A 27774-nucleotide genomic window follows, 5' to 3' on the forward strand; every position below is an offset into this window, starting at 1 on the left:
AGGGATGAAAACAGGGGAGGGAATGTGTTCTTACACAAGGGACTATGGTGATGGTACACGGGTGAATTGGTGGTGGGAATTTTGCCTGAGAGGAGAAAACATGCATTGTACAAAGAGGAAGAATGATGTAAAATTTATATATAAAAAAAAATTAAAATAAAAAAGTGCCATTGGATAATCAAATAATAAATGTTAACTGAATAGCCAGACTGAATTATTTTCTAAATGGGGCTAAGTTATATAACAAGTTCACTGACATATATTTATACTTATTCACATATTTTAATATATTTATATATGGTATAGTTGCCATATATAGTATTGCATAGTGTATAAATATGCATATATATTTTTCTGTTAATTATTCCGAAGGAATTATAAGTGTTTGCTACATTTTAAAATTCCCTGATTATATAGCTGAATTTTAAAAAGTCTACATCTACATTTCATAAAGTAGTTATCTAATTGGCTTTCCATTCACTGGATAATTGCGAGGTCCTGCCAGCTTGCATGCTGCACAATGCTTCTTGGCGCTCTGAGATTCTGTTCTCAAGTGCCGCGGGCATAAACAGTATGGCGGAAATACCCTCTTCCCTGTCTGTGTTTGTAAGACAGTCTCTTTCATGCCAGAAGAACTATTTTGGGAAGATGATTCATGTCACATTTTGGCCTCATTACAGTTTTAAGTTGTAAATGGTGCTGGTTCGCCTGAAGGTGTAAACATAAATTTTATCCTCACATGCATATGGGAATACCTGGAACTGGAAAAGTACTTTCTATTCTTGAGTTCTGTTTTAGGCTATAGACAGAGAAGTTAAGATATTTATCAAAGTTCTAATTTTATTTTATTAAAAGCATGATTTCAAAAGAAAACCCATTACTTGAGGCTGTGCCTTTATTCTCCATTTCCAAACACAGATGGAGAAGTTGAAGAACCTAAATGTCTTATTGTTACAAGCAGATGATTCTGTAAAATAAACACTGCACTTTTTCTTTTTGGAATAGTGTGAAAATTGAGAGCAGGTGTTAAATTACTGTCTGTAGTTACAAGTAACAGAAGGTACAAGATTAGTCTGTTTATTTAGGTGTAGATGATAAAGTAAGGTGTAGCTATTCTGATTATTCCACTTTGCTTCCTGGTAAATAAGCACTATTGAAAGAAATCAGTAACCCACTTATTTACTCAGTGATTTGAATGCAGGTGATAGTGATAGAAATAAAAGACATGTATCAAGAGTTTGTTCTCAGGCCTAGCACACAGGAGTACTTTAAGAGTGTGTATTGATGTCTCCAAATAACTGAATTTCAACAACACGAAAAATAGTTGGTGTGTAGTGTGGCTAGATTTTTCTATGACTTTCTAAGAATTTCACATCTTACCTTAAAATTTAAAAATCAGCAAAATATTATTTTTTTAAAATTTTAAATCACAGGAGTAAAATCAATATAAAGGAATGACAGCAAATTTGTTTTGTTTGTTTTTTTGCTATAAGTTCATGTTGATGACCAAATTTTTTTGGTGAAAGTACAACCTTTCTGATCTACTAACAGTAAGACCCCACCTCACCCCTGCTTCAGACATGTGTTCTATTATTTTTTAATTCTGCTGTGGATTGGTGCTTTTCATTTGGACCTTCTGATTCAGGCCATTTGAGGAGGTTTAGTGATTTTTAACTGAGATTCCTCAGCTACCAATAAGTCAAATGCATTGTGAGAAATTTTTTGATTCTAAAGTGGTAACTTGAAAAATACTAGTGATCTGAGGGCACCAGTTTTTCCAGTCCACGCAAACATCCAGCTTCAAGGGAAAATCTGGCATTGAGTTCCCTTAACTGTTAGAATCTCCCAGCTGTGTAAATGACATCTACTCTTTTCTTTTCTTCCTATCTTGAGACTTCCTTTGATCTCTTGGTTACCTGGTGACTGCCTCATTAATGAGGTGGGGTCTGATAAATCAGAATTTTATAATTTATTGGGTCTGGGGTGTGGTCTGAGAACTTATATTAAACAATGAAACAAAAGCAACCAAAAGTTTCTCCAGATGATTCTAATTTTTTTAAAGATTTATTTATTTATACATGTAAGAACTGGGGTACAGGCCCAGGTGCAGAGGGGGTGAGAGGATTTACCAGAGACAGAGTGGGGAACAGAACAGGAAGATTGACTGAGATACACTGCTGAAGGGAGCAGCAGGCGAATCAGGAGGGATCTGCTACACCATGTGGGTAACTCCCTGGCTGGGGATTGAACTTGTGCTGCAGTGGCTGTGGCGAGCTTCATAGGTTGTGTCTTAATCCCTTGTGCCACCAGGGAGGCCCAATGATTTTAATGTTTTAAGAGGATAATAATAATTAAATAAGGGCCGTTTGTTGCCAATCCAAATATCAATATACATAGACCCAATATCTAAAGTTCTCTGTTTTTGAAAGTCTCAAATTGGGTTAAAATGTGGCTCATGCATGGTCTGACTAAATTTAGACAACTAATGAAATGTTGTTATATTTCACATTTCCCCTTCTGTCTTCTCAGCCATCATGTATGTCATGGGAGCACTTGGTCCTGCAGTGGGATATTTATTAGGTGGTCTTCTTATTGGTTTTTATGTTGACCCCAGAAATCCTGTTCACCTTGATCAGAATGACCCTCGTTTCATCGGAAACTGGTAAGTCTTGTTTACTAAATTTTTCATTTCATGTATTATTATTGATAATTAACTCATAGTGTCATTGTAGTTAAGATAAAATTTTCCCCAATGGGAAGATGAAACAAAGCTAATCGACACCTAAGAAGTGGTGGTAGGCAGAATAACAATGTTTAAGATATCTATGATCTAATTCCAGGACCTAGGAATATTTTACCTTAGATGGTAAAGGGACTTTGAGGATGTGATTAAGCTAAGGATCTTGAGATGAGGAGATTATCCTGGATGACCTGGATGGCTCAGTATAGTCTCAGGAGTCCTTATAAGGGAAAGAGGGAGTCAGGAGAGTCAGGGTAAGACAAGGAGAAATGATGATTAAAACAGAGGTTGGCGTGATCTGCTTAGATGGCACCGTGGGCGGAGGACTGCCAGTGGACTCTGGGAGCTAGGAAAAGCCAGGAAATGGGTTCTTCCCCAAGAGTCACCAAAAGGAATGCAGTCCTGCCAACCCATTTTCAACTTCTGACCTGCAGAAGTATCAGATAATAAATTTGTGTTGTTTTAAACCTTGGTGTGATCATTTGTTTTAGCAGCCAGAGGAAATTAATACAGCCAGTTTGGGAACATCAACTTAATCCATACCCTTTAGGGTTGTTTCCTTTATAGCAGACTGGAGAAGAAGGACAATGTGATGGAGTCAGGACCTTCCTGTGTATTTTAATCATAGCTTTCATCATCTTTTCTGTCTTTACAAAATGATTTTTTCCATTATAAAATGAGTTTTTCTATTATAAAATGATTTTTTTCCATTTCCTTCTTATATTTGTGTTTCTGCTTTGTCAGCCTTCCCCCACTGCCCAGAACTCTAGCCCTGCTTTTCCATTGTCATGCTCTTAGTGAATCTTATCACTTGGTAACTGTTTCTCTATGGGTGCTAGAGATTTAGCTGCTCTGTCATCTGCCGGCACCTAATTGTCTTGCTAAATAAATAATGAGAACTCTAATTTTGGGTGTTATGTTATTTATCCAAATAGCCAGCACTGTGTTTGAGTTCTTTGTGATTCTCAACTTGAATATAATTTTTTTTTCTTAGTGACTGCAAGCACTAATGGAAATTATTGGCATCCCAGATTCATTTAACATGGATTAGTAATATGCATGTGCTAATAAGAAATTTTCATTTTATAAAAAGAATAATTTGGTATTAGAATTTAATGTCAAGTAATTGCTTTCTAAAGAGTTTCTTAGAGTACTTGTATTTCATTATGAAATAATAAACTCATAACTATGAGGTATGTGGTAATACTCTTGATACTATTTTCAAAGCAGTTAGTAAATATTAAGTTATAGATCACTCTTTGTAAGATATGCTCTTTGAAGGTGGAAATACTAAGATCTAGAGGAGCCTGACCTAGTGGAATTTTAAAATCCCGAAAAGGAAGCAACTCCTTTCTTAGTATTAGGGGAATAACACAGGAGTTTTAAGTTATTGACCAATACTGAACTTTTGGTTTCTACTATTGTTTTCTTTGCCATCCTGAAATAAGTCAGAGGAAGGACTTTCTTTAATTTTCAGAAAACTAAAATATATTTGTGACATCCATTATATGGTCTGTGTTCTATATAGATGTTGATGAGAAGAGCATGGTAGAGGGACAGAAAAAGGCAAGGAGGACCAATTCAGAGGCAGGAAGGAGGAGGAAGCCAGTAACCTTAGACTTACAAGTGCTTTTATGCTGTCTTTAAAAAGCTTTCTAGTAGACAGCAATCCAACTGGTAGCAATTTCCACTCTGCCACTTAATAGCTGTGTGACCTTGGGGAAGTTACTTAGAGTCTCTTTGTTCACTTTTTTTTAAAAAAAATTCAAACCCATTTAAACCCATAAAGTAGAAGTAATTATATAGTACCTGCTTCATAGGGCTGTAAGGAATAAATTAGTCTATGTATAGTTCTTGCCACATAGATGTTAGCTACTATTCAGTTCTTTAAATTTAACCAATGTTCAGGTAGTTCAACTCATTTTAATTACTCAATATTAGCTCTACGAATGATAAAATTAATCAATATAGAAATATATAATAGGGGTCTCTTTAAAAATGAATGCTGTTGGGTCTCCCTGGTGGTGCAGAGGTTAAGCCACTGCAGCACGAGTTCGATCCACAGCCAAGGAGCTACCCACATGGTGCAGCAGCAGATCTTTCCTGACTCACTCACTGCTCCCCTCAGCAGTATATTTCAATCTGCCTGTTCTGTTCCCCACTCTCTCTGATGAGTCCTCTCACTGCCCCGCCCCCCATATCTCTGGCCTGAGCCCCAGCTCTTGTATGCATAAATAAATAAATCTTTAAAAAAAATAATAAAAATGAATGCTGTTTAATGACTGGTGCTATTTGAAACAGGCTTGACCAAAAACTAGTTACTTGATACGATGTTATTTTATATGATGCCTACCAGTAAATATAGGTTTTTCAATAAACATATTGAAAAGGCAAAGGAATGAATGGATGAATAATTCATATTTATCACTAATATTTATCAGATGCTTACTATCTGTCAATCATCACACTAAGAGCTTTTAAAAACATTTTCATGTAAACTTTATGGCAAATACCTATAGTCACGAATATGCCCATTTTGCAGATGAGAAAACTGATGCTCAGTGTTTTGAATTCCTTGCCCAAAGTCTCAAGTCAATGAAGCTGGGATAAGAAGCTAAGTCCAAGGCAGAGGTCTTGGCAATAACTAACAATTCCCCTTCCCCCACATACTTAGTGAATAGTTTGAGATCAGATTCATGAAAGGTAGTTAGATACCCTGAATTTTTAATTTTAGCTCTTACTGCTGTATCTTGTATGGAACAACAGCTCATAACTTGTTATCTTTCTCAGCTTCTCTTTGGGGGTCTCTTGGTGCCATCATTATGTCATATGCCTATATCATTACTGGAGACCATTGAAGTTATGTGGGCTGGTTTGTTCTGCTTTGCAATGATCTGAACTTTTTACTTTTTGCTTATTTGCTTAATTCCTTCCCTTTTCCTGTTATTTGCTTTCACTTTGGGTTATTACCAGGGTATCTTTAATATTTACATATAATTTTTTTTAGATTAATTTTTTTAAAGACTTATTTATTTATGCATAGGAGAACTGTGGTACAGGTCAGAGGTGTGGGGGGTGAGAGGATACACCAGAGACAGAGTGGGGAACAGAACAGGCAGATTGGCTGAAATACACTGATGAGGGGAGCAGGTGGAGTCAGGAAAGGTCTGCTGCACCATGTGGGTCACTTCCTTGGCCAGGGATCGAACTCGTGCTGCAGTGGCTGTGGATAGCCTCATAGGTTGTGTCTCAACCCCTTGTGCCACCAGGGAGGCCCCTTACATATAATTTTAAGCAATATCTCTGGATGGGGCCTGAGTGCAGATCATAAATGCACAAAACTAGTTACCATGAATTGATTGCTGATTTTGCTGTATTTTATTAGGTTCTATATATATATATATATATATATATAATAGTCTTATCAATATATCTTATTTATATATATATATAGTCTTATCAATTAGAATGATCCTGAAAAACATTTATTATTCTCTTCTTTCAGATGAAAAGACAGTTTAGAAAGTGAAATAGTTTCCCTAGGATATTAGAGCTAGTAAAATGTGGGATTAAAAACTTGGTCTGTCAAAGTCACAGTTCAAAAAACCATCCCTTACACAAATGCTGCCTGCCCTGTTCTGGAAAAAAGGGAGGTAAGGAACTCCCTCTTGAGAGGCCTAGGGAACTGAAAGAGCTCAGGGGACTTGAACACAGTTTCCCAAAAGAAAGGGTTAGATTAGTGAAAACCTTATAAGTGGCCAAGTATGAAAGAGGCCAGATACTATAATAGCTATGCCTCTTACAGACAGATGACTTTAATTTTTAAAACCTATCTCATTCAAGTTATTTATTCAGGAAATTTTTTTGAGCACCTAATTTGTTTCAGGCACTGGGTTCATGATTACATTCTGTATAATTGAGATTTCTCAAAGTCTGCCCTGAGCAATTTTCTCAAAATAAAGCTATTTTATGATTGTTCAAAAATCTTTTTATTTGATATTGCTTTAAATATCTTTGAAATTAACATAATGGGTTATTAATGCCTGGTTCTAAGAATCATTCTTTTAGCTAAACTGTGACCTCTAGCAGCTCATAATAGCACTTTAATAGAAGCACTATTTTTAAAAAATGAATTATCACTATGAAATTGATCTATATTCTTACTGACTTGAATTTGACATTAATGCTTAAATCTGCTTGTGTTCCTGTCACAAGTGATGGGACCATGTTAACATAGAAGACAAAATACAAGCATTTACGAATGTGGACGCTTTAAAGAAAGTTTGAAGTGGAGCAATTCTACTATGGAAATGACAACCTGTTAGGTAGGAACAAGTTCTCTATTTGCTGAAAAATGATTTAAGAGCACTAAGAAATTGCCCTTGTGGAATAGGCAGCAAGAAGTTCCTGTCTTTAACCCATGGCTCTAATGCAGAACTAGAATTTGAGTTCCACTGGGTATGTGCTCTTGGGTCTTCAGAGCATGGCCACTTCAGAGGAGCTGAGAAACAGAATCTCACTTCTAGAAAACAATGTTCTACATCTCCTACCAAGTTCTCAGACATGTCTTGATTTTCCCACCGAACTTTTATAACATTTATAGTCTATATATACTACACAATCTATCACTCAATTGTATACATTCTTGGCATTTCTTGGGGATTATTTTTTGTATGTTTAGCTGTATTACAACTACATTATATGTTCCTGAAGCAAGGATCAAGTGTAAATATCTTTGATAGCCCTTGTGCTTGGTAAAGGATTGTGAATGCTAGTAAGAGGCGCTGGTGATTCTGGCCACCGTGACAATGTGTGGGTTTCTCCCCCACATCAGGTAATTCTCTGATACCAGTTGGGGTTCCTACAATTCAACTTAAATCTGCTGCTTAAATCAACAACTTTTGGAGATTGAACACACTTTGCCTCCAGGTCGGTTGGGGTAGGGCTGAAACTTCCATTCCCTACTCATAAAGTTGGCTTCCCAGGCAATCAGCCTCCATTTTAGGGTTAAGTAGGGGCTTCTCAACAAAACTTGCAGCCAAACTATAGATCTGAAGCATACACCAAGGGAAAGAGAGGGAAGAACACAAGGGACTATGGTGATGGTTCATGGGTGATGTGGTGGTAGAACATTTATGGGGATGACACCTCAGGAGAGAAATTAAATATTGTACAAAAATGAACAACAATGTAAGAAAGTAAAAAAGTTTAATCAATAATAAAAAAATAGGGACTTATCCAAATTCATTTCATTAACATAGCAAAGGACACTTTTACACTTCAGAATTTCAGGGGTTTTTGGAGCTCTGTGCTAGAAACTGGACTTAGGCTAAATAGATACTTCTTGTAAATCACCACGTCAAAGGAGCCAATACATCCGTAATTCCTTGAAGGAAAATATTTGAATGCCATCATTAGTCTGAAGTATATTTTACATGAGATATCAATGGTTTTCTTTTAAGAAAAATATGTCTGTAACAATACATAAAGCATGCTATAAAGACTAAATTATTTTCTATTAAATTTGTGAGCTATCTTTTTATAAAATGCACATTGTAGGAGGACTAACAATATCGATTAACAGAAATAACATACGTGCTCAAAAATACTGGAGTGAAATTCTCAATAGATTACTGAAGTTGGATAAGCTTATCCAACTTGCTATTTACTTTGCAACTGATCATGGTAAAAGTTTTCTCTGGAGAAATTTATCACCACAAACTTCTGCTTTGCTAGTTTTTTCTCACATGTATTACAAAAGCCATAAATGCCATTCACATTTCCTGATTTTTTTTAGGTGGAGTGGATTCCTCCTTTGTGCCATTGCAATGTTTCTTGTGATATTCCCAATGTTTACTTTTCCAAAAAAGCTTCCGCCTCGACACAAGAAAAAGAAAAAGAAAAAATTTTCTGTCGAAGTTGTTAGTGATGACGATGATGTTATGAAGGAGAAATCAAACAATAACGAACCAGTGGACAAAAAAGTTTCTTCTATGGGATTTGGAAAGGATGTCAGAGGTAAAGGATACCTTTTGAATAAATAAGAGCATGCTACTTTGTATCAGTGCTACTCAAAGTGTGGTCCCAGGCCAGTGCTGCCTATCAACTGTATCAGCTAAGTAACAACCAAAGTTGAGAGTAAGTGAGAAACTTAAAAAAAAAAAATTGACAGAGTGATTTTGTGTCTTTGAATATAATACAAATAATAATAATGAGATACTTTGTGCTTTCATTTTGTATATTTTTTAAAATTTTCTAATTCATCTTCAATATATTTTGCACAAGTATCAGTATATGATAGACTGAAAAGAATATTAAGTAAATGGTCCTTCTTCACAGGCAGTTTGAGAAGCACTGATTTAGATCTTAAAGATATAGATATTTATATATGTATATGTCATTTACTGTAATTAGAGATATCTGATTTTTAAAATACTATTGCACTATATAATGGATGGTTGGTTTCAGGGGAACAGTGGGCTTGGTGAATGACTTGCTCCTTATTGAAATATACCTGCCACTAGAAAAGGATTGCATTTAACATTGACTGTCAAATGCTTCTAAGTTGTTAGAGCCAAGGGCAGCCAGGGTGTGGGCCTCCCAGTCCAATGTGAAAACCTCCAGAAGTTTCCATGATGTGTGCAGGTCATTTTTCATTTTTATTTCTCTTGAAAATAATGACAATAGGCAATTAAACAGGCAATTTTTTTTTCAGGATACAAGATATCTGTTGAGTAGCAAATAATCCCTTTACTCCAAGAAACATGTATACTCCCATTAGGTTCTGCCTATTTCCTGAATTTCCTGAATTGATTTTTTTAAATTAAAAAGCATAATATTTATCAGATGTTTATTATCAGTCGATATTGTTTTAATTAAAATTTACATAAATATATTATCATCTTGCTTTGACTATATACACAATAAAGCCGAAGAGGAAGCTTCCAGGCCTTGATTGAAATTAGCTTGTCCATATAGCCTGATTCAACTGGAGTGGTTTGATTAGACTTTTTAAAATATTGTATTTGCTCAGAGCAAGTGACTGACAATTCATTGAAAATGTTTCTTCCAGTTAAGTTTCAGATTTGTCTCCCTTCTCTTCTCCCTGCCCCATTATTTTGTGACTGTGTATTTTGGAAACTGTCAATATTACTCTGCTCTATGAAGGTGAAGGTGTTCCTGGGTGCCATTGTGGTCTGAGGTCTCATCACATGGTCTAGCCCATCATTTCATGGACCTAGTATGGGCCATTATGACTATTACAAAGGAGTGATTTTTTTTTTCAATAACTCAATTGAAAACAAGGTCGATGTCAAAGAATTCACAGCACAGGAGTAGCCTCATAGAGACTTAATTTATGGACATTATAAAGTAGACGCAGGTGGCTTCTGAAAACACACAGCTAAACATGCAGCTTCAAAAGTGATATAAGTCATCTTGGAATTTAAAAATTATTTTTTCAAATTGGAATCTATGCAATATTTTATTGGATATCTTTTTGCATTGCTAAGAATTGTTCTTTTCTATCTTTACTATGCTCAATTTGATGGTTCAGGACATTTTCTTTTGAAAGAAAGAATAAGAGGAGTGTTTTAACAATGATGGGTAGATGGTTTATAAAATCTGTTATTATTCTTATTTTCTTATCAGTGTTTCTGATAAATTATCAACTTTTTCACCCTGTGCCTAAATCTCACATTTGTGGCCAATCCTCCAAATTAGGACACAGAACTAGTTCAATTTATTACTTTCACTTGTACAAGCTCCTCTAGTGGCATCTAGACTGGAACTTGTAGCTACTCTTGCTCCTGTTAAAAAGAAATCCTGTTTTACTAGGTGCCTAACATGAAAATGTCTTGTTAAAAATGATTCAGTTAGTGTTGACAATGCAATCATGTTCAATCAGAATATTTAAAATTAATTCAAATTTATTTTGCACATATTGCTTTCCTTTAGAGTATCTAATAACTCTATTAGGAAATGACATTCAACTAAATATTGAATCTGATTTTCAAAAGGATAAATTAAGTCACTAAGAATCATTTCACTGTTGCTTTGTATTACATTTGTATTACAAAGCTGAAGTTCATTATTAACGTCTTGATGCAACGGATCTAAAGATCTCTTGCAAAGGTTTCTTTTTGAGTTAACTCAGTTTGATTCCCAGATCCTCTTTTCCCTTGCCTTGTTTCCTAGAACAGGGCTTCTTTTGGTCTGCAGGGGAAATTTTCAGGGAATCTCCCACTTCTCTTCCTTTGACTCCTGTGATTAGTCCAATAATAAACTGACATGAGAGAGATTAGCAAGAGACTAATTTAATTTCATGTAGATAAAGGTCCATAAGATATGGAACTTAGTGAGTTACCAAGACAGCCAGTTTTTATAGCATTTAGACAAAGAAGCAATAAATCTGTGACAAACATGAGACAAAGAAATTCTTGAAATTTTTTGTTTGGACAATGAATTTAGTGAGGTAAGCAGAGCTTGTTTATATAGCTTCGTATTCCTGTCTCTGATGAGAAGGTGTCTCTCTATCTCTGTGTGGGGACAGTTCCTTTCACATAAAGATTTATTTCCTGCCTTCAGGGAGACAGAGAGGAGGAGGGTCAGAGAAGATTTATGCTTTTAAGAAAAGGGGAAGTTTAGGGCTACATTCAGTCCCTGTTTTTTTTTTGTTTTTTGTTTTTTTTTGCTTTTTTTGTAATTCAAAATAATCAATATGCTACTTTCACATATCTTGGGCAGCCTGATCTGGGACCCAGCAGGCTTTTATTTCATATTTGAAATTTGCTTACCAATATCAGCTTCTTTGTAAAGGAGCTGAAAAGATAGCAATCTGTATTTCCTTAAAAGAGAATGCTGTCGGACATGCGGAGTGGTGGTCTTTTGGAAAGTACTGTTGCAGACAATGCTCGAAGAAAATATATGATGCTTTCCACTCCCCACCTCCACATTTTAATGATAGACATCGGGAAAATCTGACTCAGTGTTTCCAGGTTCATGTTATAAATTATGCAGGAATCAGACTTTTAAAACACCACAAAAGGCAAAGCAGAAATTTTAGGGTGTCTGCATCACCTTCCCATAAAGCGATTAGCATTGATTGCATCAAGATCTTACCAATAAAAATAAACACTTAAAATATTTAAGTGAATCAATTTTCCTGAGGCTTAAGGTTCAGCATTTTAAAGTCTTCTAAATTTAGCTGGGTATCTTCCTGAATAGAAAAATTTTTGGTGACAATTAACCATAAGAAAAATTTTATTTTTGTGTTCACTTTTAATCATTTAAGTTTAATGGCTTAGCATATTATATAAAATGTATTAAATAAAATGCAAAAGACTTTTTTCCTGCTAGACATTTGCTTATATTAGTGTATAATATTTTTTATAGCCCTAGCTAAATAAAACAATATATCTGGTGTGATGAAGTGATTTAAAGATGACATTGAAAGACAATTTTGTTTGCTAAATGATTATATTATCATTTAATTTGTTGTTCACTCTATGAAAGTGTTGTACTCCATGCTGTAGCATGTATGAAAACAAGTGAGACACAGTTTTCCCTCCTTAAGCTTACAGTCCACAGAGGAAATCAGAACATGTGTGGATGGAAAGACCATAAAGGAAGAGAGACAAAGTTGTGTGAGGTCCAAAGGCAGACAGGGCAGCACTGAGTTGAGGTCTTAGGGAAGGTTTTTATGGAAGGGGGATTTGAGAAGGACCTTGAAAATCTTGAAGCATTGGTTAGCTGGAGGTGTGTGGTGGGTGTAGATGTGGTTGAGAATGCTGAGTGTGTGCATTGTGGTTGTGTCTTGGATACACATGAAGAGGCCTAGGAACTAAGATTGAAAAAGTAAGGGAAGACCACAGAGAGCCTCAGTTAAACTTTTCCTGAAATTTTCCCTAATGGTTAGTGGCAAGGTAGAGCTGACATTTGGAAGCACTCTAGTGGGTGGAATGGAGAGAGAAGGAAGTGGAATAGAAAAAAAAAGGTGTGTGTGGTGGGGGGAGTTGTCTAGGTATAGTGTTTTGAACAGAGTACTATGCTACTCTTCTGTTCAAAGTTTCTATGCTTTCCCATTTAGTCACAGAGAAGTCCCCTTTCTATTTGACCTAGCAGAGCTATGACTTAGCTCCTGATTACCTCTTTGACACCACCTCCTTCTTGGAGTTCCACTTGTTTATTCTTCCCAGTGGGCTCATCATTGGACTTCAGATGTGACAGTCATGCCCTCACCTCAGGGCCTTTGCACTTCCCTCCCTGATTCAGGAATTCTGGGGTATGATCTGATAATTTGCATTTTAACAAGTTCCCTAGTGATACTGATACTGGTGGTCCAGGGACCACACTGAGAGAACCAGTGCTCTCGAACATAGTTGGAAAAAGCTTTGTTTTTCATAAAGAAGTTAGAAGATCTCTGTGTTTCACTAATGATGATTAAACAACATATTTGGTGACCGAGAAACTCAGAGTCAAATCTGAAATCCAGGAGGGATGTTACAGACATATTTAATTCTTTTACAGGGAAAAATGGGGGTTCTGTTCTATTATGTTTTCTTTATTTCTCATTCATTTTTTGTTTCCTTTTCCCTTTATTATTTTTTTTTGCAAAGTGTTGTGTGTGTGTGTGTGTGTGTTAAGTCAAACCTTTATATGGGACTGATAAACTTATGAGGTAAAAAGTAGATGGTAATAGCCCTGGCAAAGAATTCCTGAAAAATAAAACTCTTTGTCCTCAGGGCAAATTAACAGTGGGGTTACTCATCAGAGGAGTATTTGCTTAGAAAGATATATTAAAATACTCATTAGCGTCAGGTTTAAACAAGCAGGATGGTACTGTGGCCAGTAACCACTAATGATGTGTTTTGGGTCCTAACAGCTGTCATTTCTGTCCACTGTGAGTAGTGAGTGTCTAGGAGCCCCGTGTGCTGGCCTAGAAGTGACCGGCATGCCCGGGTCAGCAGGCTATTCTACTCCTTTACTGGCAAGTCCCTATGCCTTTGCCAATGTTGTTATGGAGGGGAGGGAGAAATTGCAATACTTTCATGGGACTTTTATTGGGGCAACCAGGGGACCATTTATGTCAAAGAAAGTGAACAGGAAATAGGGGCACTTGAGTCCAGTGTTAGCTGAATTTCTTATAAAGAACAGCTTTAGTTTTGCTTTCAGAGAAAGATGCCATTAAAAATGGTTTGATGCTCTTGGAAAACAGATTTTGAAAAGCTTTATCTGCTGCATGCCCATGAAATACACAAACAGGTCCAAGACTTACAGACACGAATGGAGTTATTGACATTTTCAATGCATGGTGCCGCGCTCTTCCACCCATCTTTTGATACACCAGGTAGTTGAAAAGTATACAGATAATAAAAGCTAAAAAATTAAAGGAAAATGACAAATTGAGCCCTTTCTCTAATTACTAAGGGACTCCCAGAGTGCCAGGGAGAGATGTTAAAGGAACCTATTTTATAATATGTACCCGAAGGTTTTTTTTTTTTTTTTTTGACAATTATTTCAGACCTTTACTAACAGATGCCTGCAATTTGTTCACTCTTTTGAAAAAATCAAGTTGTAAACTTTTATTGCAAATTAAAAATGAGGCACTTGAAAAACTCAGTTTGACTAGATACAAAATAATTTTAAAAATTTTAAAAGTGTACTGAGAAAAAACAGTCTTTTTAAAAAGAAAACCACATTTGTCACTACAAAAAAGAGACAGCTTTAGGTGAAAATAATAAAAACCCCATGATGCATAGATAATGCAGATAGTTCTGGTTATCTGGCCAACCCGCAAAAATAAAGGGCTTTATTTTAATAAAGGGTTTTATAAATAAAGGGTTTTATTTATGGACGTAACTGAGTGATGACATGGAAGAACATTGTTATTGAAAAAAGAATTTGTTGCTTACATTTTCCAAGAGAAGAAAGAGACTCCAAGCTACTCAGAGCCACACAGGAAGCACCAGTTTTGAACAGGACACTGGAGCAGAAGTCAGGGGAACCCAGGCCAGAGCCTTAAGGGTTTCCACAGGGAAGCCAGGGCAGAGTAAGCAGTTTCATGACTTTAAATGATCCTAGCAGGCTCTGGGTGGAGGGTGTTTGATGCAGCCAGGGAGGCGGCCTAAGATCATTAAATCTGGAGATACCTAGTTGGTGTGTGAGAGTTAGAGGAGGTCCTTGGGGCTGTAGATGTAGATTGATCGGTTTGCTTATTAAAGCTGTGCTCCCAGATGAGTCCTTGCTATCTCCAAGAACTCATTGTCCAGTCTCTCTCTGGCCAGCAAGCTTTTTAAGATATAAAAACATAATGAAATATTGAAAATAAAAAATGTCTTGGGTGACATAACTACATTTCAGTCAATGACAGACTACATATATGACTATGGTCCCTCTGTAATGGAGGCAGAAGTAGGCTGTGACGCCTAGATTTGTGTAAGTACACTCTATGATGTTTGCATAGAGATGAAATCATCTAACCACTCATTTCTCAGAACATGTCCCTCTTGTTAAGCTACACATGACTGCAATATAAAAGCTTTGTGGCATAGTCAGAGCGTGCTCTCAACTCGGCTGATTCAACTATAGCTGTCAGATGACCCCTTCACCTTTTCCCCCCACTACCTTAGCTGTCCCCCTGGGCCTATCCTGAGACTTCCAGGCTTAAAGTTAGGGCCCTGCCCATATGCTTTGTATTTTGGAGTGGATTAGGTTATTTTTTAACTTAATAAAAATCCCAATCTTTTTCTTTTTTAAAGATTTATTTATATATGCATACAAGAACTGGGGTACAGGCCAGAGGTGTGGTGGGTGAGAGGATTCACCAGAGAGAGTGAGAAGCAGATCTACTGAAATACACTGCTGAGGGGAGCAGCAGGCGAGGCAGGAGAAGTCTGCTGTGCCATGTGGGTAGCTCCCTGGCCAGAGATCAAACTTGCACTGCAGTGGCTGCCAATAGCTTGGTAGCATTGTCTTTAACCCCTGTGCCACCAGGGAGGCCCCCTCAAATCCCAATCTTTTATATAATAATGACACCCCCCCCACCCACACACACACATGCACACATTCTTTTTCTTTCCATTTTTACTCCTTGTCAACGCCCAAACAAGGCAATACCTATGCCTTGGTTGACTTTAGACCATTTGATACTTTCCTCAAATTTTACTTTTATTTAAGAAGCTGGCATTATCTAAGGCTTTTAGGAAAGGACTAGACTGGTTTCCAAATATCATTTATTGAAATAGATGGCTGGCAAAATATCTAGCTGGAGAAAATTTCTCTTTCCTTTTCTCTTTCACAAATATCTTCAATGAGCAATTGCAAGAAGATGAAAACTCAGGACACATATATGAAAAGTTCAAGTCCTTGCCTTTAAAGGGAGCAGAAAGGAAGACAGACATAATAAAATAAATAAAAAGGTTAAGTCTTTTTTATGCCTTATTTTTATTTTATATATATTTTTACATCATTTTTCATTTTTTGCACAATATATGCATTTTCATTTTGGTTATAATCCCCATACAGTTCCCACCCCTTTTATTTTGACCTTAATCCCTCCTATCTGCCTGCCTCAGTAGTGTGTCTCTGGTTTATAGTTGCTTGTTGATTTTGAATTTTACTTTATTATAATTAGTCTTTTTCCTGGTCCCTTATTTAGGTTTTCTAAATTCCTGCTATGAGTGAGACCATCTGGTATTTTTCTTTTTCTTTCTGGCTTATTTTGCTGAGCATGATCCCTTCCAGCTCCATCCATATTGCTGCAAATTGCATGAGTTTATCTTTTTTGATTGCTGAGTAATATTCCACTATGTATATGCACCACATCTTCTTGATCCAGTCATCTATTTTTGGGCATTTGGGTTGTTTCCATAGCTTAGCTATTGTAAGTAGTGCTGCTATAAACATAGGGGTGCAGGTGCAAAAGGTTAAGTCTTTAAATGGAGTTACGTACAAAAGGAGGAAAGCCTGAAGGATGAAGAAGGAGGAATTTCTAAGTCAGATGCTGGAGCCAGGGAAGACTTCCCTTGAGTGATGACAGCTTTTAAAATCTTTTTAAAATTTGATATTTTTCCAGATTGTAAAAGCAACATATGTTCATGGTAGAAAATTCAGAAAGCATGTAAACATATAAAGAATAAAATAAACATGAATTTCAACCATTTTCCTAAAAATAAATGCCTAATTTTTAATAATAAGGAAGTTTATTTTAATACTAGTGGCTGCACACCATAGTGAATGTCCTAAATGCCACTTTATTATTTGCTTTAACATAGTTAATTTTTTTTTTTTTTTTTTTTGTGGGACCCTTGTCGGCGGCCGGGGAACGAACCGGCGCTGCAGAGGATGCAGGCAGCCTCGCAGCCCAGCGCTCAACTGCTGCACCACCAGGGGAGGCCCTATTTGCTTTAACATAGTTAATTTTATGTTACGCAAATTTTACCTTAATAATTTATTTTTAAGAAGCTATTTAAAATTTCTACTTGAATTTGAACAAAATGGGCTAGTAAACTTCAGATAATTTTTTTTCACAAGAGATATTATGTCCAAAATATCTGTCAGAAAAATTTTGAAAATTATTAACAGGAGTCAGTATTTTATGTATTATTTAATCTTTATAACTCATGCCTGGATATGAATGTAATTTTCTAAATAGTCAGTGACTTGACAGTCATAATAATTCAGCTATTATAAAAAATAATAAGACAACCACCACTCTTCATTCTATTTTCAGTTTAAATTAAAAAAAGAGGTCCAAAGAACAAAATTGAAAGCTTAGGTCTACTTTCAGAAAAAAAGTCAACAGAAAAACTGATGTGGAAGCAGAATGTCAGCAGGTAAAAACAAACACACAAACAACACCTTACGGGGAAAGGAATTTTCTGGCACCTAGGGAAAAAAAAATCAGAAAACAAATGAAATTTTAAAAATATGTTAAGACAAATTAACATGTGAAAATTATTATTCATAATTATGACTTTGAATTGTGAAGAAAATGTCAAATTATGCTATGGAATCCCTTGTATTACCAGTTAATACATCAAAAATATTTAAAGCTCTGTTGATTAAAGAGTCACTCACCCTATTATCCTACAAAATGCCTCTTTTCCAGATATGCTGGATAAATGAAATATTTATATGTCCTTCTTCTGTCAGATTTTAACTTTTCATGGGATATTTAGTTTATAATCCTGTCCAAATTCCTTAAGCATTCTTTAACTTCAATAAGTAATACTTTAAAAAGGTCATCTATTTGGTCCTTTACATTTTTCTGTGTTTTTGGTAAGTCCACCACAATGTGGACCACCCTTGATCTTATGACTTATGCTTTCATAAGACCTAACTCACTTCCCAGGAGGAAATTAGGCATCTTTGGAATGGACTTAATTTTTTCACAAGTATATGGATATAGTTGTAGTCCAAAGCATTGCTGCGATGTAATAAAGAATGTCAGTAAATAAATGCATTCCAAGCATGTCTTTTGAACTGAAGATATGAGGCTATATGAAGGTCCTGCCTTACAGCATTTACCACTTTCTTGAAAAAACAAAAACCAACAGCAGATAGGTAAACATGTGCAGCTACAGAAGAAAAATGAGCAGTGATTTGGGCAATGTGCCTGGGACCACAGAGGAAGAGCATCTGGGGCATGACAGCTTCCCACGAGTGGAGTCCTAATCCTGAGACTGGATAGAGGAGCTTGCCATTTGCTTAGCAGACTCTGCAGATGACAATAAGTAGAACCGATCAGACAGACCATGGCCTCATAGGGAGATCAGGGTGGGCAATCACAGGGCTTCAGACTGGAAGGACTGACACAGCCCTGTCTTATGGGGCCTTGTAACTGAGGTCAAGTTTACATTAGCTGGACCTCTTCTTTTGCTTATTCAGTACCCTTTTTGGCACATTTTATTCAAATATCATTTTGTGAAATGTAAAAAATGTTTCAGTAGGGCAAGACAGCAAAAAAGGCATGATACAGGTGCTTTTAGGTCATAAAGGACAGAAGCAAATTTAAGGCACCTGATATGTTGGGTTTATGAAGTCAAGCTCCCAGGGAGAGGGGAAGCCTGGCCTCCAGTGGGGTGTTGCTTCAGATCCCTCTGCATATTCAACCGCATATAAACTGTTCTCACTCAGGTCTTCAAACTCAGTGCCTAGTGCACCCTCTGATGTCCCCGGTGCAAATAATAAGGGACAGCAAGTGAATCTGTTCATGGTCTGTTTTCACCTGGAGTGCCCCAGGCCTCTCATTTTTCATAGCTTTTGGGTGGCCTTCCTGGAGTACCTTTGCCAGCCTCCTTGCCTGACCCAGCCAGCTGATTTTGGGAAGTCAGGTAAAAACCCTGCAGCTGCTGAAGAGGGGGTCTTTCAGAGTGGCATATCCTCATAAAATCGTCTTCAGAAAGGAATACATTTCTCACCAAAGTGAATGTAGTTCTTTGTAAATATTCCTTTACTTTTACATGATTCCTTTACTCTTTTATTTGTAATTTATAACTCCAGTGAGTTCCTTCTTCTGCCCCCTTGAAAAGATGATTGCATCTTTCAGGTCTTTGCTCTTCTAAACAAAGACCTTATGCTCAATAGATACTTGAAGTTGTAGATTTGTTTTATGAATGAGTATAAAGCATTCCATGTGTTAGAGAATGGTTTCCCTAAGGTCAAAAAATTAAAAACGTATCAATGCTTGTCTCCTATTATGCTGTGAGCTATGGGGCTTTAGAGAACAATAAATTACAATCTCTGCTCTCCCTGACTCTGATTCAGTCTCTTATAAGCCCTGTTCCTTATCGGCTTTCACAAGAATCCATCCATACCATGAATTTCAGATTTTCTGATATTTTGGTAAAAGGGAGGGATTGTGACAATTTTTTTTTTACTACTTAATGCACAAAAATGTTGTCAGTGGACTACAACTGAATACCTGATCCAGGTGCACATTATGCCTGGGGAGAGTTATCTACACTGCTAGTGAGGTCATGCGGGAGGGAGCAAAATAATAATGAAAATAATGTGGATTATTATCATTATATCCATATCAGTGATAGTAATAATTCTTTAAAAAGTGAGTTCTGTGTGGGGAGGGGGAAATGTTTGAATAATTTGAAAAATAAAAAAGTGATTTCTAAATATAGTCTGCTTTATGTCTCTTGAATTTTAGTGCTTTGTATTGAATTTTGTTCCTACCCTACTGTAGGACATTAAACATTTCCTAAATCTCATAGGCATTTCTGGTTTTATTGTCAGCTTGCCCTTATAATTGAATTTGTAAGATTTCTTAGCATTAAATGATAAATGATAATCACTATCATTATTACATCTCTCCTTCATCATGCGTTTTACCCCATTTTTTGTTTTATAATGGCACAATTATAAATGACACTAAGGAATTTATCTACAATGTATTCTGCAGCATGAAAATTAGATGTTTGGCTGAAAATTTATGGACTTAGCAATCTCTTTGCTAATTTAAATATTTACACCTTATGTTTTTGAAATAATTTTGACTGGACATAAAAGCCACAGAAATTACGCACAGTGTGTTTGTGTATACTACAACTTATTCCTCAATTACTAATGTTTTTGACCCAGCTGAGATGTCCCAGGCTTGATGCTTAATGGTCTGTGCTAGTTCAGTGTGTTTCTTCCACATACACGGACACTCCCCTACTTGACCCCAGTACAGATATTAAAATCAGGAAATGAACATTGACTCAGTACTACCAGTCAGACTACAGACCCCATTCAAATTTTGCCAGTTATCCCAACAATGGCCTTTATATTTAAGATCCAATCCGGTATCACATCTTGTATTTAGTTGTCATGTCTTTTGCCTTCTTTAATTTGCATCAGTTCCTCATCTTTTCTTGTCTTATATGACCTTGATCTTTTAAAAAAGTCAAGCTAGTAACATTCTAGAATATGCCTCAATTTGGGTTTAGTGATATAGCCTCCTGATTTATGCACTATTGTGGGCATGTCACTGACATGATGCCATGTTCAGTGCGTTGTAATGGAAGCCACACTATGTTAACTTGCCCTGTTACCAGCTAGGTGCACACAGGAACTCACTTTTTTTTTGTGCCACTTTGTGCATGTCTTTAAGTGATGATGTGCTGCTAGTATTAATTTTAAAGTTAGATGGGGACAAAATGGGGCCTGATGGTCCATGTCAAGGAGTAAGAATGCTTCGGTGGCTGGTGTCGTGAGGTGACATACCTCTGAGGAGATGTGAAGCTATTCCCTTAAATCATATACAATGTTGAAAACTAATTTTACCTCAATAAAAATATTATAATTTTGAGGTTACAAATACATTTTAGCAAGTGGTGAATTTGCAAATATTGACTCTGTGGATGATGAGAATCAACTGTATCTTGTTCTTATTATGCTTTTACTTACTACATTTAACATCCATTAAGCTTAAATTGTCCTAGATTTGGTTACTGAGAATCATTCAGGCTGTCTTTTGTGTCCTGATATGTCTCACCTTTCTTTGAGCACTTTATTACTTTTTTGTTCAGCAACTTTTTTCTAGGTTTGTCTTGATATGCATTTATGATCTGCTTCAGCTTTGAAGTTAGACATTTTTCCAAGGGGTTCTGGTTCCTTTTAGTGGAAAATGGCATTTAGAAAACAAGAACCATAGCAAATGGGCTTTTACTACCAGGGTGTCATATACATCTTAGTTATTTGCCTATCATTGTATCTTTACTACCAGGGTGTCATATAACATCTTAGTTATTTGCCTATCATTGTATCTTCCTCCCTCCCTTCCTTCCTAACTACCTACTGGGATCATAAATGCATTATCAATATTTCCAGTTCTAACATAACTAATTATTCCTTTCTCATACTTGTAATTTCCTTCTCTGGTGGTTAAAAACACAATTTCCCATTATTCTCCATATAGTAACATATTTGTTGATTCCCATTCATAAACAACGCTCCAGTCCCACCTACCAAAGACAACCCTAGATCCCTGGCCCCTCATTTCTGCAAGGCACATAGGCTGAAAGTTCATCTCCAGCAAAGGGAAAAGAAGAAGGTGAAAGAAAAAGAATGATGCTAGCTTAAAGTTGTTCAAAGTATGAATTTTTGCTAAATTCTTCTTAAAAAGCAGGCTTATTTTTAAATGAAAGAAAAGAGAACCATTGCATATATCTTTAGTTGCTTTTGAAATTAGAATGCTATTCTACTGTAATAAGTAGGTATATAAAAAAAGCAGTTTTTTATAACTAGTGTCTTTTAGATATATATATATATATATGAATTGAATGAAATCACATTATTAACATGCAAATATATAAAAGTATATATGTGGGAATCCCCTTTTATTAATCTTTTCCAATCTTACATTTACAGAATTTCTGGATGTTATGTATATGGAGAACTGCACATTTGATCATACATAAATAGGTATATAAAGTAGGTACATAAAAAAAGCAGTTTTTTATAACTAGTGTCTTTTACACTATTTATGTAATATGTGTGTCATCTTCTTAGATTAAAATTTTTATTTTATATTTTCCCCAGTTTTATTTAAAGTTTTTTTAAATTATTATTTAAGTAACATTGGTGCACAACACTGTTTATGATTTAGGGAAACAGGTTCGCACCTTCTCAAATGTATGTCACCACACCACACCCACCATCAAAGCACCCTTGTCCCTTTACCATAGACCATTGGGTACCTCTCCACTTTGTTCTCAGCCTCCCCTTCTAGTAGCCCCAATAGTATAGTCATATTTCTAGTTTAGCCTCAGTTGTGCACTCATATTTTATCTCTCTTTTTAAAAAAGTATTTATTTATTTATGCGCACAAGAACAGGGTTACAGGCCAGAGGTGTGGGCAGTGAGAGGATTCACCAGAGTGGGAAACAGAACAGGCAGATTTACTGAAATACACTGCTGAGGGGAGCAGCAGGTGAGACAGGAGAGGTCTGCCTCGCCATGTAGGTTGCTCCCTGGCTGGCCACAGATCGAACTCGTGCTGCAGTGGCTGTGGTTAGCTTCATAGGTTGCGTATTAACTCTTTGTGCCACCAGGGAGGCCCCATATTTTATCTCTTCATTTCTTTTGTTTCTCAACATTCCACAATATGAGTGAAGCATCAGGTATTTGTCTTTCTCCATCTGATTTATTTCACTTAGCATATACTTTCCCATTCCATCCATGTTATCTCAAATGGCAAGATTTCATCATTTTTATAGCAATGAACAGAAAATAGAAATTGAAGCTTTAAATAAGAAATCCCCCAATGTTTTCAATTTAACACATTGATTTTTAATATGCCAGCTAAACTTACTTTGATCATAAATGTTGAATGGAAATCTTAATGTTCTAACTTTAAAATTTTGGATATAACATTTTGATTTACAGTGTTTACAAGAGAATATTGGGTAATTTTATGAAGCATTTTGATGATGTATATTTTTCTGGTGTGTTAGTCCATGTTAAAAATATAGTGTGCATCTTAATTCTTCTTTTAAAAAGTTCATTTAAACTTAAGGTTATTAAATTAAGATGTAAAACATTAAAATTAATTTACATTTTAAAATTATAACAGGATATAGTCTTGATTTCCTAATTTTTAAATTCTGGTGAATAGGCTGTGAATTACAGCTAAAATAACAATTGCTGCTAAACTGCTGTGAAATAATTTTATTATGCTGTAACATAAAGAGATAACTGTTCTGGTAGATGAGATTACTGTATGTGTCAAAGAAGAGTGCAATTTATTCTTCCTGTGAAGATTCGTAAAGATTATGTGAATTGAGTGAAATCACATTATAAACATGCAAATATATAAAAGTATATATGTGGGAATCCCCTTTTATTAATCCTTCCCAATCTTACATTCATAGAATTTCTGGATGTTATGTATATGGAGAACTGCACATTTGATCATATGTAAATAGCTTGCTTTGTTCGATTTTTACATAAACACGTAAAAATACAAACACATGTATGTATTTATTTCTGCAGCAGCTTGATTTATTCATTAATAAAAGTACTCTTTCGTGTTCCTTTTATGCTGCTACATAACACTCTTTCATTTTAACAACTGCAGAGTATTTCATTATATGCCATAATTTACTTAAATTCATCCCTCCCATTTTCTGCAATTATAACCAATATTATAATGAAAACATTTGCACATACATCTTGATGCATATATGTGGCAAGTGTGAAAATAATGCCTGATTCTAGAACAAAATTTTCTCTTATTTGAGAGGCAGCTGTGCATGTAGAGAACCCCCACATCAAGTTTTCCTTCTCTTTTGGAGATCATTTCTCTTTGTTCCCCAATCCAAACTACCTGGGAGTGTTTGATCTGGTGGCCTGCCCCTCATGCTCTTTTAGCTATAATATTTCCTGTTTTATAATGAGGCTGGAAGATCAGAGCCTGACATCATTACAAGTTCTGTTGTGGGTGTCTGGGGGGCCAGAGAGATGGCATCTCAGAAGTACATTTTCTCAGGGACATGTTAGTTCAGTGAAGTAGAAACTGTAATTTTAGTACTGTGTTGTAGGTACTTCATGCTATTAGTAGAATTTGAGATCTTGTTGAAGAAGAATGTTGCTTTAATCAATAAAAAGTGCAATTAATTTATTTTAAATAGTTTTGGAGTCAGGAGTCACAGGCTGGGCACTTATAAGGATATTTATATGTGTGTTTGGATTCTTTATTTAAATTTCTTATCCTAGTTGAAAATTTGTAAAAGTTGAAAATCTTAGTAAAGATGACAATTTCTGATTAGTCATCAGGTTTTTTCTATTTTTATTCTCAATTCAATATTCTCAATTGTTGCTGAATGGCTATTTCCAGTTCATTGCAAAAACAATTCAATATTATTTTATTTCCCATCCCTTGTTTATAACATTCATTTGTCATTTTTGTCATTTTGTAGACCTACCAAGAGCAGCTGTCAGGATCTTAAGCAACATGACATTCCTTTTTGTGAGTTTGTCATACACAGCTGAGAGTGCCATTGTAACTGCTTTCATTACCTTCATTCCCAAGTTCATCGAGTCACAGTTTGGTATTCCAGCTTCCAATGCCAGCATCTACACTGGTAAGGCACTGACATTAGAGATCCTTGAAAACATGATCATTTCTGACCACTAAACTGAAATGCAATGAGTGAAGAAGACAAAGTTCATTCTAACATCGAAGTATTAAATAAGTCCAATAACAGCGACCTACCCCCAGATTTTAGGAGGAGGAAGTCTTTGAATGCTTTCTTTTTGATGCATATTGTATTACCATGTGATATTTTTACCAACTGTATTTTGGAAAGGGAGAATGTTGTGCATATATGTTTTATGATTTTCAGTTAAAACGAATAAAATAGGCAATGACATTCAAATTTAAATCTGAATGTATCTTTTCACAGGTTTATATGAGTCTTAAAGAGTTGCATTTTAAAAAATTGATGTTAAATATAGATAAGTTCAATGGAGTCAAGATTTCTTTTATTTTTTTTATGTAAAATGAGTATTTTTTTATGTGGAAGATATTTTTGTTTGAGGTGCCATTGGTTTACATTACTGTATATGATTCAAAGGAATAGGTTCACACCTCCCAAGATGTGAATCACCACACGATACTAACTCCAGAGCACCCATAACCCTTGTCATATATCACTGGGCCCCCTCCCCAACTTTGTTCCCATCCCCATTCACCTCCTCTAAGTGGCCTCAATTCTGCAGTCATGTCTAGACTTTGGTATAGTTCTCTCAGTTCCTCTGTTTGTTCCTCTGTATATCCCACATATGAATAAAGTTATCCAGTATTTGTCTTTCTCCCACTGGCTTATTTCACTGAGCATAATCCACTCCAATTCCATCCATGTTGTCACAAATGGCAGGAGTTTGTTTTTTTTTTTTTAAAGACTTTTTTTTTTTAAGATTTATTTTTATTTATACAAGTACTGGGTACAGTCAGAAGCACAGGAGGGTGAGAGAATTCACCAGAGCCAGAGCGGGGAGCAGAGCAGGCAGGAGGACCGAAGTACACTGCTGAGGGGAGCAGCAGGTGGCAGGAGAGGTCTGCGTGCCATGTGGGACCCTCCTCCAGGGGCTGGGGAGCAGCCGGGGATCGAACTGGCGCTGCAGAGGCTGCAGGCAGCTTCACAACCCAGCGCTCAACCGCTGCGCTACCGGGGAGGCCCAGGAGTTCATTTTTTTTTTTATAGCTGAATAGTATGCCATAATTGTCTAAGTGCCATAGCGTCTTGATCCAGTCATTTGTCATTGGGCACTATGTTGTTTCCTTGACTTGGTTATTAGAATTAGTGCTTCAGTGGACAAAAGGAGTATATAATCTTTTGAGTTAGTAATTTTGTATTCTTGGGATAGATGTCAAGGAGTGGAATTACTGGATCATATGTTGGATCTACTTTTAATATTTTGAGAAATCTCCGTACTGTTTGCAATCCCAGAGGATCTCTATCAGTCTGCATTCCCACCAACATTTGTTTCTGGGTTTTTTTTTTTTTTTATATGTGATTTTGATTTCCATTTCCCTGAGAAGTGATGATGATTATTTTTTCGTGTTCCTGTAGGCCATATGTATGTCTTTTTTGAGAAATGTCTATTTAGCAACTCTACCCATTTCTTTGATTGGGTTCTTTGTTTTCTTTTTATTGAGTTGTATGAGTTCTTTGTAGATCAAGACATTAGTTCTTTGTGGGATGTATGATTTGAGAATTTTTTTTTTCTATTCAGTAATGTATCTTTTTGTTTTATTGATAATTTCTTTCACTTTACAGAAGCTTTTTAGTTTGATGTAGTTCCATTTGTTTAACTTTATTTGTATTTTCCTTGCTGTTGTAGTTGGGGCCCCAAAGTCATCCCTGAAACTAATGTTGTAGAATGTTTTGCCTATAATTTCTTCTATGTATTTAATGGATCCTGGTCTTATATTCCAAGTCTTTAATCCACTTTGCATTGATTTTAGTGCATAATACATATAGTATAGTATAGCATAGCATAGCATGGTATAATATAGTATAGAGTGGTCTAGTGTCATTTTTCTGTATGTGGCCATCCAGTTCTCCCAACACTATTTGTTGAAGAGACTTTCCTTCTCCATTTTATACTTTTGACTCTTTTTCTAGTTCCTTAGGATGTAAGGTTAGATAATTTATTTGAGCATATTTTTGTTTCTTGGTGTGGGCCTGTATTGCTATGTAATGCCCTCTTAGAACTGCTTGTACTGCATCACAGAGGTTCTCTAGGTTGTACCTTCATTTTCATTCATCTCCAGGTATTTTTCAACTTCTGCTTTGATTTCCTCATTAATCTAACAGTCATAAAATCAAATTTTTCCTTTTACAAGTATGAACAGCTTAAGTTAGAAAGGAAATCTAAGACTTCTTTTTTTAGAAGATACTTTATATTTGTCAAACTGTTTTTAGGATACTTTAATATATGAACCCAGAGTATATAGCATGCAAATCTATTTTTCGTAGAAAATTGAGTGGCCAGATATACATTATACATTATACAAATAACATTATGTATATTTCTTTACTGGTTTCACAGATGGTCAAATGACTATTTACTTGAGGTCTAAGTTATTAATGAAGTATATTTAAACAGTTAAATGAGAATTACAAGGACTTCACTGATGACTTTGGCTCCCATTTTCAAATCTAGATAGTTTGAATTGTCTGAAAATTAACAAACACCACTATATTGTGGTAGAAAGAAAAGTTGACTTAATGTTTGGTACTTTGTTCTCTATTTCACTTTGTACATAAAAAGGCAAACATAATTGGGTTGTGGATCCATGATGGCAAATATTTTTATTAGGAGTATACTACTGTGATCCATTATAATTTGGACATAAATGTAGGTTTCCTCTATTTGGTTTTCAAAAATATATGTGTTCCTATATTAAGGTAAAATTTATTTGTTATTATTTTAAAAATATTTATTTATGCATACAAGAACTGGGATATAGGCCAGAGGTGTGAGGGGTGAGAGGATTCACCAGAGACAGCATGGGGAACAAAAGAGGCAGA

The 27774-nt window shown here is 35.8% G+C and overlaps 1 protein-coding gene across 1 annotated transcript in view; it reads left to right on the forward strand.

Annotated features, from left to right (window-relative positions):
* The window catches only part of SLCO5A1 (solute carrier organic anion transporter family member 5A1), a 138907-nt gene that overhangs the window by 55630 nt on the left and 55503 nt on the right, over positions 1 to 27774 (forward strand). The window contains exons 2-4 of the mRNA XM_037505563.2: positions 2530 to 2662; positions 8538 to 8758; positions 24655 to 24819. Of these exons, the coding sequence (XP_037361460.2) occupies positions 2530 to 2662; positions 8538 to 8758; positions 24655 to 24819 (519 nt within the window). The remainder of the gene's footprint in view (positions 1 to 2529; positions 2663 to 8537; positions 8759 to 24654; positions 24820 to 27774) is intronic.

Source organism: Talpa occidentalis, unplaced genomic scaffold (assembly GCF_014898055.3).
Source record: "Talpa occidentalis isolate TD23 unplaced genomic scaffold, MPIMG_talOcc4v2.1, whole genome shotgun sequence".
In the NCBI taxonomy this organism is placed as follows: Eukaryota; Metazoa; Chordata; class Mammalia; order Eulipotyphla; family Talpidae; genus Talpa; species Talpa occidentalis.